Below are 13,992 nucleotides of genomic sequence, written 5' to 3' on the forward strand. Positions count from 1 at the left end.
CATAATTCAAAAATAGAACGGCCCTCTCTTTTGACTATTTCTGTGATCCTTTCCCTTCAGTCTGAAGATCAAATCCAAACGCAGGCTGCCAGGGCCTTCATATGTCTACAGGGGTTTTAGTCATTTACGCAAATCTGTTTCCTTTCCAACATTCAAGAAAATAGAAGCTGAAATAGAAGTATTGGAGTTGACATAGCAATGACAAGCCATGACCTGGTTGCAAAGGTGATGGTCACTGTGGCCAGAGCCGGAAAGCCGGAAGCCTCGGGTGCTGCCCAGAGGAACAGCGACGGGCATGGGGGTGCCTGAGGGCGAGCCCGGCCCCCACCCCCCCAACCCCCTGGTCAGGCCACTGCAAGGCCTCTTCACTGACCCTGCGTGTTTTCATCATGAAAATAACTTTCCAAATACACTGCAGCTGTACAAAAGTTATTTTACTCTAAGTAACATTGTATAAGTTCCATGTACTTAAATGCTCAACAAGTGAACAGGTTTTGCAGCGCAGTGGGAAGATGTATTCCTTTTAGGAAGAATGCTAATAAAGAAATAATGACCTAAGTGACTTAAAATCACTCTGTTGCCTGTGCAGAGGATATGGATGTTTAAGTGATTCAAAATAGTATCAAATTAGCAAGATTTGGGGAAAAAATTGTGGCCAGCAAGAGTACAGTAAATGCAGTGTGGCAGTATGCATCCTAATTTATGAAAATATTAACAGCCTAGTAATTCCATTTCTAAAAAATTAGCGTGGAGTACTAAGTACAGAAGAAGATTCAGTCTTTTGACCATTCCTTCAGCACATAGTCTCTAAGACCCTGACCTGGTTGGGGGTGGAGGTGGCGTGTCATGGTAAACAGCAGCGACGCAGGCCTCGGGGAGCATTTCGGTGAGTGAGTGGCGTAGACCCAGTTGTAATGGTGCTGTGGAGAAGGATGGGGCACTTAGCACCTTAGTGGTATGTCAAGGAGACCTGGAGCCAGTCTAGTTGATAAACTCTTCATGCAATGAGATGGTCGCTAGTCAAACATTAAAGACCTTTGTTGATGGGCCAGAGTATGAAGGTGATAATGGCATATGGTGAAACTGAGATACTCCTGTGCACCTGTGTCAGAAGAAAAGACCAAAGGGAGAAGACACCAGCCTATTAATGGAGGGTTATGTTTAGGTGATGGAACTTGGTAAATGTTTTCCCTTTATACTTTTTTGTATTTCTCAAATCTTGATGAAAATGTATTGCTTTCATAGTAAAGTTAATTATAAAGAGGCACACCCATACGTGCACAACTCAAAAGATGCTGAAAAGAATAGCAGTATCTGTATCGTGTGTCCGTATAAATAATTTGTCTGGAGTTGCTCCTCAGAGCCCCTGCCTGCTGCCTCCCTGTGGGGGCCCGGCCAGCCGGCTATGCTCCCTCTGACTTTGACCGCCTCCTCTGCTTTGCTCCCCTTTAGAGACCAGACCCTGTGACAATGAAGAAGCCTCAGACCCCTGAAGAGCTCGGGGTGCCCGTTGCCAGGAATGGCTCTGTGTCGGGCCTGAAGTCTCAGAATGGATACACTCCTCCCAAGCCACCCCTGGGGTCCCCTTCCCCCAAACTCTGCAAAACGCCTACCCACGCGCCAACCGTTCTGGATGAGCCTGGAAAGAAAGTCAAGAAACCAGCTCCCCTGCAGCACTTCTCCCCACCGCTCAAAACCTCCCCGGGGACCCCCGGCACTGGCGAGCCAGGCGGCAGCAGGTGTGAGGGCCGCAGGCCCAGCTCCTGGGACGGCAGGGCCACCCTCTCTACCTCACCTCGGCCCCCGGCCGCCAGGACCGCCAACGGGCTCGGGCCCAAGGTGGGTGATGAGGGCCCCGCCGCCGAGAGGAGGGGCTCCAGCCCTGAGCACCCTGCTGGCGGTGGCCCCTCCAGGCGCCCCCAGGCCCCCCAGAGTGGAGCCGCCCCTCTTAGCGATTCTCAGGGAACCCACTCTGCCGGCCCCGCCAAGGTGCTGCTGGCCCGAGAGGACGCCGAGCTGGTGAAGGCCAAGTGCCCCGACCTGAGCAGCACCGCCCCCGAGCCTGCCAACGCCATGTCTCCTCCGCCGGCCAAAAAGCTGGCCCTTTCTGCCAGGAAGGTGGGTGTGTGGGAGGGTGTCGGGCTTGAGGAGCGGATTCGATTTTAGTTTGGGGGGTGGGACGGCAGCACAGGGGCATTTGGCCGCCCGAGGAGCCGAGACATTGGGCTTCCCTAGGTGGCGGAGGGCTGTCCAGGCTTGGGCAGGTTGTGGCATCTCTGTCATTGGGTGAGGCCGGTGGCCAATGGAGGGTCAGGGCCACACAGCCATCCTCTGTCTCCATCTGTGGACAGATGTCCTAAGGGAGCCTTGGGGAATGGTCCCCGGCAGGGAGCTCTGAGCACGGGGACGCACGGGACACGGGCTAGCTGGCACCTCTGTGTGCACCTCGAAGCTCCGTGATATAATTGTCGTACTGAGATTTTTGTTTAAACTTCCTTCGTTTTTTCCTTTTTGTTTCTAACCAAAAACACTTCTGATTCTTCTTCTACCATTCTCTCACCCCTCACGCCCCCTTTTTTGTTCTTCTGTCCTCTCATCCTTCTTTCTGGGCTCTTTTATTTTTTATTTTATTTTTATTTTATTTTTACTTTTTCTCTTCACTCACGGCAACCTTTTTTAGAGCACCAAGTTTTTATTTATGTCAATAACTGCAGGCCAGCACCCTGCGGAGGGCAACCGGCAATGACCTCCGTCCACCTCCCCTCTCTCCATCCTCCGACCTCACCTCCCCCCGGAAACCCACTCACCCCGTCGTCGCCTCCACCTGGCCTGTCAGTACAATCCGGTAAGCGGGGCGGCCGCTCCTCCCCCGTGGGGACAGCACACAGGTCTGCCCGGTGTCTCCTCTGTCCTCCTGCCAAAGGGGCTTCGGCAGGGCAGAGGCGGCTTGGTCTCTCAGGCCCTGGCTTTTTTACTCTGTCTTCATCTTCCGTCGTCTGCCACGTGCTCGTGGTGATGGGTGTGCTGTGAGCTGATCTGCCTATGGCCCCCCAGCCCCGTGACGGGACCCTGAAGTGGAAGAGAGGGGGGGGCGTTTGAACAGACCCTGCGTGAGCTCAGGGTCCTGTGCGCTGGTTGTGTCTCCCAGCCGCACTCCCTGGCTTATCTCGGGTGGGGTGGGGTCTGTCACCCTGGCCCTGAGGGCCTCCCGAGTGGGCTCAGGTGCCCCCCGTGCGCTGCGGAGGCTGCTGCAGGAGGCGAGGTTCTTTGGGAGCTTTTCAGGCTCCTGCGGAGATGCCCCTCCGGAGGTTTGGGCTGTCGCCTCCTGGCCCGCTCCGTACAGGGATGCTCGTGTTCCTTTGTGAGTCCAGGGCCAAAGGCCCAGAATTACCGATAAACGGCTTGTTTGAGGGCTGAGGGGCTATCAAGGCCTTTGGCAGCTGGGGAGGGAGGGAGGAAGGAAGGAAGGAAGATGGGGCAAGGCCATGGAGTGGTTTGGGCGGGCTTGGCGTTGCCGCGGCGCTGACGTGCCCTCCCTGCCCTCCTCGTTCGGGGCCCCGCTGTTCCCTTCGTCCAGCCCCCCTCCCGCTCTCAGTCCTGGCACGGGGATTTTGCACGTGCTAGATCCTTAAATGTCCGAGATATTTATTGGGTATTTTTTCTTTGTTTCTGTGACATGTCACTTTTTTTTTAATTCCAGAAAACGCAGAGTAGTAGTGCAGTTTGTATGTTGCCATCAGAGTTTGTTCTAGTTTAGACGATGTTGAGACAGTCCTGTTTAATTAACAACCCTTGGAGACGGGTATTATTGTCACTCATTCACAGATGAGAAAATTGTGGCCCAGAGTGGAAAGTTGACCTTTCCAAGGTCGCATAGCTGGCAGGAGGAGATCCCAGAGTCTCACTTGATTTGCTCTAAATCCTGCCCTTTACTTGTCGTGCTGTATCATCTGACTGGAAAGTCATTTCCCTGATTTTCCTGAACCCCAAGTTTCAGAGGAAAATCCTCGAAGGGTAATAGTGGAAGATGCGTAGGCTTATAGCCGCCTTTCTTACAAGACTCACCGCCTGTGCTCAGACACCTGATACTTGCGGAGGCTGGACATTTATTGCTTAGTGGAGGTTTCCTCCCAACATTTGTATTGAGAATCTGAAACATTAGGGTTTGCAAAAGTACTTTGAACTGCTTGGTGACAAGAAACTAAGAGATATGTAACGATTTTTATTAACTTTGATCTTAAGATTTGAATTTGTTAGCGTGTATTTTCTAACGTTCGCTGAAATGTACATATATCTGAGGTTTACAGGCGAAAGTCTTATAAAATCCTGACCTGAGAGGGAAGGGGCTGAGGGAGGGCAGGCAGGGAGAGCTCAGCCTGTCCTCACTACCTGACTGTCCCTACAGGGCTGTGTCACCTGCTCCCAGACCATCCAGCCATCTGAAGCCCCCCCTTGGCCCCCACGCCCCATCACTGTCCAGTAGCCCCCCGCCTCTCCGGACATCAGACCCACAGAGCCACTCGCCCGCCTCTGCGCCCCTGCCTCAGGTCAACGGGGGCTTCCGGGCCCCCTCACACCAGCTGCCAGAGGCCAGCGAGCCCCCCCAGGGTCTCTGTAAGAAGAGGAAGAAGACCCGCGTGGGAGAGACCCAGGGCCAGGGCTCAGAGACCTGCATGGCTGTGGCGGCCCCTCCAGGGCCTCCTAGGAAGAGGAGGAGGAGGAAGAGGAAGCACACGGGGGACACGGACACCTCCCCTCTGCAGGCGGGGCGCACGGCAGGGCCGCCCTGGAGCCCTGCGCACAGGAAGGAGGGTCAGGCGGAGCCGTCGGTGGGCAGACCGGAGGAAGAGGGCGGACAGCAGCCGGGGAACGGCTGGCCCGTGGGATGCGGGAGCGACGGCCACCGCGTGAGCCGCAGGAAGAGGAGGAGGAAGGGAGCTGAGGGCCTTGGCGGAGAAGACTGCCTCCGCCAGGACCCACCTCGGCATGGGTGAGAGCAAGGAGCCCTGCACCGCCGCTCACACACAGTCCACTCCCAGTGGGTGCTGTCTGGAAATACAGGCGCTGCCCGGCCCTCTGGGACGTGACTGTATTGTCAGGTGTCCCAGGCGGGTGGTGAGTGGAAACAGCATTCTGGACCTGGCCAGCCCCGTAGGTGCTGGGAGGTCACGTGACCCGGGCCGGGCTGCACTGGGGTCCTGTCGTCCACTTTGTAGGACTTGCCTTGGATTAAAAACGCACTTGTGTGCTTTTCTGGACTGTGGCCGTGGGCAGGTCCTGGTCAGGTTCGGGTGGAGTCTCCTGGGGCTCTTCTGCGGGGCTGAGGCACATGCACCAAAGTTCACGGGGTATCTGGGCCTCAGTTTGCTAGGAGCTGACTGTCAACTCTGACTTCCTAGGAGCTGCTCTTCTTCAGATGTCGTCCAGCCAGAGACCATTGCAGCATCACCAAGGAAAAAGAAAAAGAAAAAAAGGAAGCAGGAGTCACAGCAGGAAGTAGAAGAGAATGAGCCTGAGGGCCAGAGGGGCTCTGTAGTCCCTGGGAGCAGGCCAGGGACAGCTGTGAATGGCCAGGCTCCCGGAGACCCCACAGGTGGGCACTGGGCCGGGAGGGGACGCCAGGGGAGCAGGGGGTGGGAGCCAGCCTGCCCTGTGCGTCTAGAGGCAGGTGCGGTACATTGGGAGGGGCCCGCTGGAAGACCTCTTACCTCTGCCCTCGTGCCAGCTGTCTGCCCACTTGGGCCTCCGCACCTGGCAGATCGTTCAGCCCGAACTACCCCGTAGGAAAAGATGGGGTACATGTAAACTTTACACGTTCTGTGAGCGCAGGGTTTCTTCTGGTTCAGGGCTGTTCCCGTCTAAACCTTCCCACTGGAATTACTCCTGGGCCGCCCAGCCTGGCGTTTTTCTTTGCCAGTTGAACTTGCAGCATTGGGTTCAGAAGCTCACCTCCCTCTGCCTCTCTTTGTAGCCGGCCTTCCTGAAGATTGTGTGGCCTTTTGCTGTTGGGGTTCTGTGTGCTTTGGCCGTGCCCAGGCTGAGGCCTCCACCAAGCGCCTCGTTCATGTTTCGTTTTCTCTTTTTCCTTAGTGGGCTGGCTCGTTTCACCAGGCTCTCCTGGTGGAATGTGTCTGTTAAATGAGGGGAGAGAAGGTCCTCAGCACTTCAGGAAGGGACCCCCAGGTGGTGGATCATCTGGGGTCTGCTGTTTGTGCTTTGGGGGCACACTGGTTCCCGGGGATGGGTTTGTAGTTTTTCAAACTCCGGAGAAACAAATTCATGAATAAACACGGAATTCCATTAATTACACGGCAAAAGCACTAACTGCTAGGCAGTGAGGAATGGCCACTTCAGGCAGCCCGTGTGTCATTGGAGAAAAGGCTGCAGAGACCGGCTGTCATCAGACGGGGTCACTTTGTGAGCACGTCAGCCAAGCGGGAGGTGCTGCCAGGCCCCAAGGCTCTCTGCCCAGTGCAGAGCAGGAAGTGCACGGCGGGCAGGTGCTGGGGCTGCAGGGACGCCCAGCGCCCCGTGTGTTTGCTCATGATCCCAAAATGGGGGCGGGCATTTGTGACCCTAAAGAGGCCAGAGCCCGGGTTGCAGGTGGCTCCGCGTGACCACCGGGCCCGAGCTGTGCTGAGGAGCGGCTGGAGAGGGCGTGCGGGGGACAGGCTGGGGGCAGACAGTGGACGCTGTCCTGCTCAGAGCACTGAGCCTGAAGGGCACCAGGTCATTGCCAAATTGGCGGACCAGAGAGATGAGGTCAGGCTTGTGTTTAGGGAGGTGAGTCTATTCTGACAGTTGTGGGTGGTTAGGGGGACTGGGCAGAGGCCAGGAGCAGCTCAGACGTCATTTCTACAGCCCTGATGAGGGGCGGTCAGTGCTGTCTGTGCAGATGTCCTTGCTGGCCAGGCTCCCTGGGGGCAGGGAGGTGGGAGCTGCCGTGCTGCTGCGGTGGTGGTGGTGGTGGCGGCGGCACCTTGTCCCTCCAGTTCGCGCTGCTCCGGGTTTCTGCCCCTTCCCTGCAGGCGAGGAGCCTGCATCGGGAGCTCCCCTCCCTTGCTCCTTCAGACCGAGGGCTCACTGCTGCCTGTAGGTTTTTTGCTTTGTTTTCGGTGTTCAGGTTTTCATCTTTTGCAGAGTTGATTTGGACCAATAACCTCTTCTCTTGAGAAAGAATAATCGTTAACTCCCTTGTCACAGGCAGGCAGGCAGGAAGAGCTTGCTTTTACACATTCTTTAAAGAATTTGTCATTAGTAAGTTCTGCAATTCTGTTGTAAGTAAAAGGTGTGCGAGCGTTTCCTCGGTGGTTTATTTTTAATGTATGTAAATGTTATTCTGATTGCAGGGCTGGGACAGGCTCCTCTTGTATCCTGGGACAGAGAGAGAGAATCCGATGTGGTCCAGGAATTGCTCAAATATTCATCTGATAAAGCTTACGGGAGAAGAGGTACTGGTTTTGAGACTTGACTTCTGTCTTCTGCAGTTGGCTTACGAGGAGGTAGGGAGGCCTGAAACAGACCTCCTGTGTTGAGCCTTGTGCCTAGGAATTGCTTGGCTCCGAAGACAAGATTTACTTCATGAAGGGAAGAGGAATGTACATGTCTGTTGTACCCTCTCTGACCCTGCTGCCATTGCATGCAGATCAAGAACCCTGCAGGCGGGTTTTGTCTGCGGTGGGGATCCAGAGCAGCTTCCCCCTGGGCTCTGGGAGCCGGGGAGAGGGCAGGGTGGGCGCGTTTGGGCAGGGCAGGGCAGCGCAGCCAGGGAGAGGGCAGGGTGGGCGCGTTTGGGCAGGGCAGGGCAGCCAGGGAGAGCGTTAGAATCCCAGAGTCGGGGTAGGCAACAGACCGAAAAACTCATCCAGCACTCATGCTGTAAGTTTTTATTTAGAACGTTATTTTTCTAATTCGGACTCTGAGAAAGAACGCAAGATCTTTGTTTCTCAGATGAGGGCATGGGCTTAAAAAGAACTAAATATTTGGGGTTAACAGTGTTTGCTTTTAAGTGACGGGATCACTGACTGGCCTACACACCGGAGACCACTCTGTTCCTCCCCTTTTCCTTCTCTGTGTATCCATTTTCACCAAAAGGTGGCACTCAAAACTTTTTGAATAATTAGGAGTAGACCAGCCTAGTTTGTAAACTTCACCCTTGAAGTAAATCCACAGGGCAGCTGGGGACCCACACAGGTCGCAATGCCAGTGTCTGTCTTGCAGTTTTGACGTGGGACGGCGAGGTGTCAGCTGTCAGTCAGGACGCCATTCAGGACAGCAGGCTGGCCTGCATGGCCACAGTCATTGACGACTGGGACGAAGAGTTCGACCGAGGGAAGGTATGATGTGTGGTGGCGCCTGGCGGGGGCGGAGCGCCGCGGAGTAGCTCAGCTCGGGGGGCGCTGGGGAGGACTTGGACTTTCAGGGCTGTTTGAAGGGGCAGCAGCCTTGCAGAGTGGCCGAGGGCGAGACTGGAGCCATGCTGCCCGGGTTCAGGAAGCCTCTGTCCTCCAGTTGCTCCTGCTCCTCCATCAGTGAAGTGGGGGTCATGGGGACACCTTCCGTGGGTCACGTGGAGAGTAAATCTGTTCGTTTAGGTCGCACGTTGAGACTCGTGCTGGCACGTAGTAAGCACTTGGAAAGGAGCCACCGGGACCTGGGGGAGCCCTGTTTGGGAATTGTGACACTGTGATTCTTGACATAGGAAAAGAAATTGAAAAAATTCAAGAGAGAAAAGAAAAGAAACTTCAACGCCTTCCAGAAACTTCAGAGTAGACGGAACTTTTGGTCTGTGACTCATCCAGCTAAGGCTTCCAGTCTCAGCTATCGCCGCTGAATTTGCAGCTGTCAAGATGGGTCAGTTTGTGCGTGTGTGTGTGTGTGTGTGCAGTCGTGCATGGGCTGTGGTGTGTACGGCGTGGAGTGTGGTGTGCACACACCGGTCACTCGCAGATTGAGGACCAGGCTGTTTCCAGGCTCCATCTCGTGTCAGTGTCGTTGCCTGTGTGGGACACGCTCTCCAGGGCTGGTGGTGGGACTCCTAGGGTCTCGTTTCTCTCCCTCAAGAATGATGTTCTTTGCCTCACAGCCTCCAGAGACGCGGTCCCTTCCCGGGGACCGTCTATCTGGACTGAAGAGCCACTTGCCGAGGACTTGCTGGCTCTGTCGGCTCCAGGCCTGCCATGGGGGACGGCCCGCAGAGGCCCCGGGCTTCTGTGGATCAGAACCTCTGGTGACACAACATGCACTGTGATGGACACGGGGACTCTTAGAGCAGGGGGCAGCACAGCAACTGGGACCCGGGATGGGCCTGAGCGCCCTGTGCTGCTGGCCGGCGGCGTCTGGCCTGGGTCTGCGGGGGACAGCGGGGAGGACGGCGGCTGCGCCTTCCCAGTGTGACCTCGAGCTCCAGAGATGACGGCGTGCAGCCAGTTGCCCTTCTCGACGGGCCCTCCGTCCCCCACTCCTGGCGGCTGGCGCTGCCAACTCATCCTGCGCCTCCCGCTTCCTCAGGTGGGGGCTCTGTATGCCTTACCTGTCCAGCCTCAGAGAGTCGGCGGCGCCCCGGGCCGGCCCCACGCCGCTGCCTCTCCCTTTTGTGGAATTGCGGGGCGGGCAGCCCTGCCAGTGCATCTCTCTCTTGCAAGAAACTCTAGACCCTCTCTGGAGAGCAGGTGGCTGTAGTGGGGCAGGTTGGGGGCCGAAAAGGTGTGCCGACACATCTGCTTCTCAGGCTGCTACTTGTTCCGAGGTGGCTTTGCTGGACCCTCCCTTGCAGCTGCAGTAACCCGGCGGTCCTTACTGAGGTGGTGGTCTTGGGGTAGATTCTCCATTTATTTTACTACTTGATATAAAACATTTATTTTTCACCAGGCCTGTGGCTTCCATCAGCAATATGTTTCCTCTCCCTAATATGCAAATACTGGCTTCGTTTGCTCAATTTTGTGAGTGCTTTTTGAATTTAGATGATTGTATTACTCGAGAAGATCACAATCACTTTTTTATCTTGTTCAAGCTGTGCCTGCGAACTTATAATTTAATAAATATGGGAAATCCTCAGTGAGGTGGTACTGTCCAGAAAAAGGATGCATGTCCCAGTGGTAGAAGGTATGGAAGTAAATCTGAAGATTATCCCTCAGCGCATGTCCACGCTTCCTCTCCTCTTGGTATCACTTCGTGTGGGAGTGGACCAATGCCTGGTCCTGTCCTTCGAGTGGTCTCCTCGGCCTGAGGCCTGATGCACTTGTCTGGCCCCCACTTTCTTCCTCACGGAGCCTTGCCCTTTGCTCTGCTGCTTGTTCTGGGGCCTGGGGGATCCTGGTGGTATCGAAAAAGCGTTACATTTTTTATACGGGGAGCTATGTTAATTTTTTCATGTGGGTCGTTCTTTATGTTTTTTTCTTCCTGTTTTTGTATTTCTCTTTAAAAAGTTGGGGAGAATAATACCAGTGGCCTGCGCTGGGGCTGCTCTGGTCCCAGCAGATGGGAACCGGGCTCTGCCTGGACTGGCCCGGGAGCCTTTTTGTCTTTTTCAGAGGACTGATTCCTGCATGTCAACCACACCTTGCTCAAAGCTGAGGGGCCCACCCCAGTGCCCTGTCGCTCTGTCATTTGTCATCTCAGGAGGGAAGGCAGGTGCCTCCGTGGGCAGGGTTTTTTTCTCTCTTGAGATGTTGACATCCATTCCTGCGTGAACTATTTCCCCGACCATATTTTTATCATGTTCTGTAGCTGAAAAAAGAAAAATTCAGTTGTTTGCTAGCACAGAATTGATCTCCTTTCTCTCTCTCCCTCTTCTCCAAACAAGTCTCTTCCTTTCTCCACTATATAATTATAAAGCCTTTTCCTGAGGAAAACGTACCCGTTTTCTCCTGGGCAGGGGTGAGCACTGGCCTGACCCTGCAGCATTTAAGTATTGCTGTTAAGTAGACAAGTCCTCCCATCCCACGGAGAATCATCGGCCAAACTGGGAGGGAAAGGATAGGCCCAGAAATCGAGTCCAGATCCTAAGTGTACGTGTATAAAGAACTAAAGCTTCTATAGTGGCGGTCTTAGACTTTGTTGACTTAGAACATGGGTCTAATTTAACTTCGTGTTTGGGGGGTCACCCCTCCCAGTGGTCCTCGGCCCTCTCACTCCCTGACCCTTGGCTGGGGCCCTGCTCACACCTCGGCCCCGTGTGCGCGTCGAGCCCACGGCACGTGACCTGCACCTCCGCTCCAGGGGCTGAGGGGCCCCAGATGTTGCCAAGATCTTGGTGCAATAAAACAACGAGTTTTTGTGAGTCCTGCCTGTGTCTTTGTTTTTTTTTTCCCTTTGACTTTTAAAAGGTTCACCCTGACCCCAGTCTGCTGTCCCAGTTCGCATGTGAGGTTGACCCCAGTCTGCTGTCCCAGTTCCCATGGGAGCTTGACCCCAGTCTGCTGTCCCAGTTCCCATGGGAGGTTGACCCCAGTCTGCTGTCCCAGTTCCCATGGGAGGTTGACCCCAGTCTGCTGTCCCAGTTCCCATGGGAGGTTGACCCCAGTCTGCTGTCCCAGTTCCCATGGGAGGTTGACCCCAGTCTGCTGTCCCAGTTCCCATGGGAGGTTGACCCCAGTCTGCTGTCCCAGTTCCCATGGGAGGTTGACCCCAGTCTGCTGTCCCTGTTCCCATGGGAGGTTGACCCCAGTCTGCTGTCCCAGTTCCCATGGGAGGTTGACCCCAGTCTGCTGTCCCAGTTCCCATGGGAGGTTGACCCCAGTCTGCTGTCCCAGTTCCCATGGGAGGTTGACCCCAGTCTGCTGTCCCAGTTCCCATGGGAGGTTGACCCCAGTCTGCTGTCCCAGTTCCCATGGGAGGTTGACCCCAGTCTGCTGTCCCAGTTCCCATGGGAGGTTGACCCCAGTCTGCTGTCCCTGTTCCCATGGGAGGTTGACCCCAGTCTGCTGTCCCAGTTCCCATGGGAGGTTGACCCCAGTCTGCTGTCCCAGTTCCCATGGGAGGTTGACCCCAGTCTGCTGTCCCAGTTCCCATGGGAGGTTGACCCCAGTCTGCTGTCCCAGTTCCCATGGGAGGTTGACCCCAGTCTGCTGTCCCAGTTCCCATGGGAGGTTGACCCCAGTCTGCTGTCCCAGTTCCCATGGGAGGTTGACCCCAGTCTGCTGTCCCAGTTCCCATGGGAGGTTGACCCCAGTCTGCTGTCCCAGTTCCCATGGGAGGTTGACCCCAGTCTGCTGTCCCAGTTCCCATGGGAGGTTGACCCCAGTCTGCTGTCCCAGTTCCCATGGGAGGTTGACCCCAGTCTGCTGTCCCAGTTCCCATGGGAGGTTGACCCCAGTCTGCTGTCCCAGTTCCCATGGGAGGTTGACCCCAGTCTGCTGTCCCAGTTCCCATGGGAGGTTGACCCCAGTCTGCTGTCCCTGTTCCCATGGGAGGTTGACCCCAGTCTGCTGTCCCAGTTCCCATGGGAGGTTGACCCCAGTCTGCTGTCCCAGTTCCCATGGGAGGTTGACCCCAGTCTGCTGTCCCAGTTCCCATGGGAGGTTGACCCCAGTCTGCTGTCCCAGTTCCCATGGGAGGTTGACCCCAGTCTGCTGTCCCAGTTCCCATGGGAGGTTGACCCCAGTCTGCTGTCCCAGTTCCCATGGGAGGTTGACCCCAGTCTGCTGTCCCAGTTCCCATGGGAGGTTGACCCCAGTCTGCTGTCCCAGTTCCCATGGGAGGTTGACCCCAGTCTGCTGTCCCAGTTCCCATGGGAGGTTGACCCCAGTCTGCTGTCCCTGTTCCCATGGGAGGTTGACCCCAGTCTGCTGTCCCAGTTCCCATGGGAGGTTGACCCCAGTCTGCTGTCCCAGTTCCCATGGGAGGTTGACCCCAGTCTGCTGTCCCAGTTCCCATGGGAGGTTGACCCCAGTCTGCTGTCCCAGTTCCCATGGGAGGTTGACCCCAGTCTGCTGTCCCAGTTCCCATGGGAGGTTGACCCCAGTCTGCTGTCCCAGTTCCCATGGGAGGTTGACCCCAGTCTGCTGTCCCAGTTCCCATGGGAGGTTGACCCCAGTCTGCTGTCCCAGTTCCCATGGGAGGTTGACCCCAGTCTGCTGTCCCAGTTCCCATGGGAGGTTGACCCCAGTCTGCTGTCCCAGTTCCCATGGGAGGTTGACCCCAGTCTGCTGTCCCAGTTCCCATGGGAGGTTGACCCCAGTCTGCTGTCCCAGTTCCCATGGGAGGTTGACCCCAGTCTGCTGTCCCAGTTCCCATGGGAGCTTGACCCCAGTCTGCTGTCCCAGTTCCCATGGGAGGTTGACCCCAGTCTGCTGTCCCAGTTCCCATGGGAGGTTGACCCCAGTCTGCTGTCCCAGTTCCCATGGGAGGTTGACCCCAGTCTGCTGTCCCAGTTCCCATGGGAGGTTGACCCCAGTCTGCTGTCCCAGTTCCCATGGGAGGTTGACCCCAGTCTGCTGTCCCAGTTCCCATGGGAGGTTGACCCCAGTCTGCTGTCCCAGTTCCCATGGGAGCTTGACCCCAGTCTGCTGTCCCAGTTCCCATGGGAGGTTGACCTCAGGCACTTTCTGGTCACCTGTCTGTGAGTGGGAGCCAGGTGCCTTTAGCAGTCTGTGCAGCAAAGCTTAGAACAGGTCTTTGTTAAGAATAAAGGGGAAATAAAGAGGTTTATTTGAATGTCTTAATACATACATTTATTTGAATTTAAGAAGGGAGAAATCCTTTGAAGTGACTCCCTGAGCTTTGAGAGTGATTTTCAATGAGCACCAGATTGAAACTTGGAAACAGTATCATTCCACTGAGGTTTGTTTGAAAATTTGTTGAACCAAATGGTTGGATTTCTGCAGGGAAAGATGAGGGAGAAATCATAGGTTTTGCTAAACTGAGTTTTCCTCACGGTTGGCAGGGACGACCCAGGCTTCTGGTTTGGGGACCCCCTCCTGAGCCTGGCTTGTGCGCAGCGGTGGGTAGGGCACGGGGACGTGGTCAGTGCCCGTTCAGTCTCCCCTGACC

At 55.7% G+C, this 13,992-nt stretch overlaps 1 protein-coding gene across 4 annotated transcripts in view; it reads left to right on the forward strand.

The window, feature by feature from the left end:
* The window catches only part of USP36 (ubiquitin specific peptidase 36), a 36,977-nt gene extending 25,696 nt beyond the window's left edge, over nucleotides 1–11,281 (forward strand). For 3 of the 4 annotated variants that reach the window (XM_007185789.2, XM_007185790.3, XM_057535799.1), the window contains exons 14-21: nucleotides 1,453–2,118; nucleotides 2,715–2,845; nucleotides 4,406–4,990; nucleotides 5,400–5,593; nucleotides 7,350–7,451; nucleotides 8,221–8,336; nucleotides 8,702–8,853; nucleotides 9,086–11,281. In XM_007185789.2, coding sequence (XP_007185851.2) covers nucleotides 1,453–2,118; nucleotides 2,715–2,845; nucleotides 4,406–4,990; nucleotides 5,400–5,593; nucleotides 7,350–7,451; nucleotides 8,221–8,336; nucleotides 8,702–8,833 — 1,926 coding nt within the window. In that variant the 3' untranslated portion in view covers nucleotides 8,834–8,853; nucleotides 9,086–11,281. The remainder of the gene's footprint in view (nucleotides 1–1,452; nucleotides 2,119–2,714; nucleotides 2,846–4,405; nucleotides 4,991–5,399; nucleotides 5,594–7,349; nucleotides 7,452–8,220; nucleotides 8,337–8,701; nucleotides 8,854–9,085) is intronic. The other variant, XM_007185792.2, reaches the window with a different exon arrangement.
* The last annotated feature ends 2,711 nt before the right edge of the window (nucleotides 11,282–13,992 follow it).

Source organism: Balaenoptera acutorostrata, chromosome 20 (genome assembly GCF_949987535.1).
Source record: "Balaenoptera acutorostrata chromosome 20, mBalAcu1.1, whole genome shotgun sequence".
In the NCBI taxonomy this organism is placed as follows: domain Eukaryota; kingdom Metazoa; phylum Chordata; class Mammalia; order Artiodactyla; family Balaenopteridae; genus Balaenoptera; species Balaenoptera acutorostrata.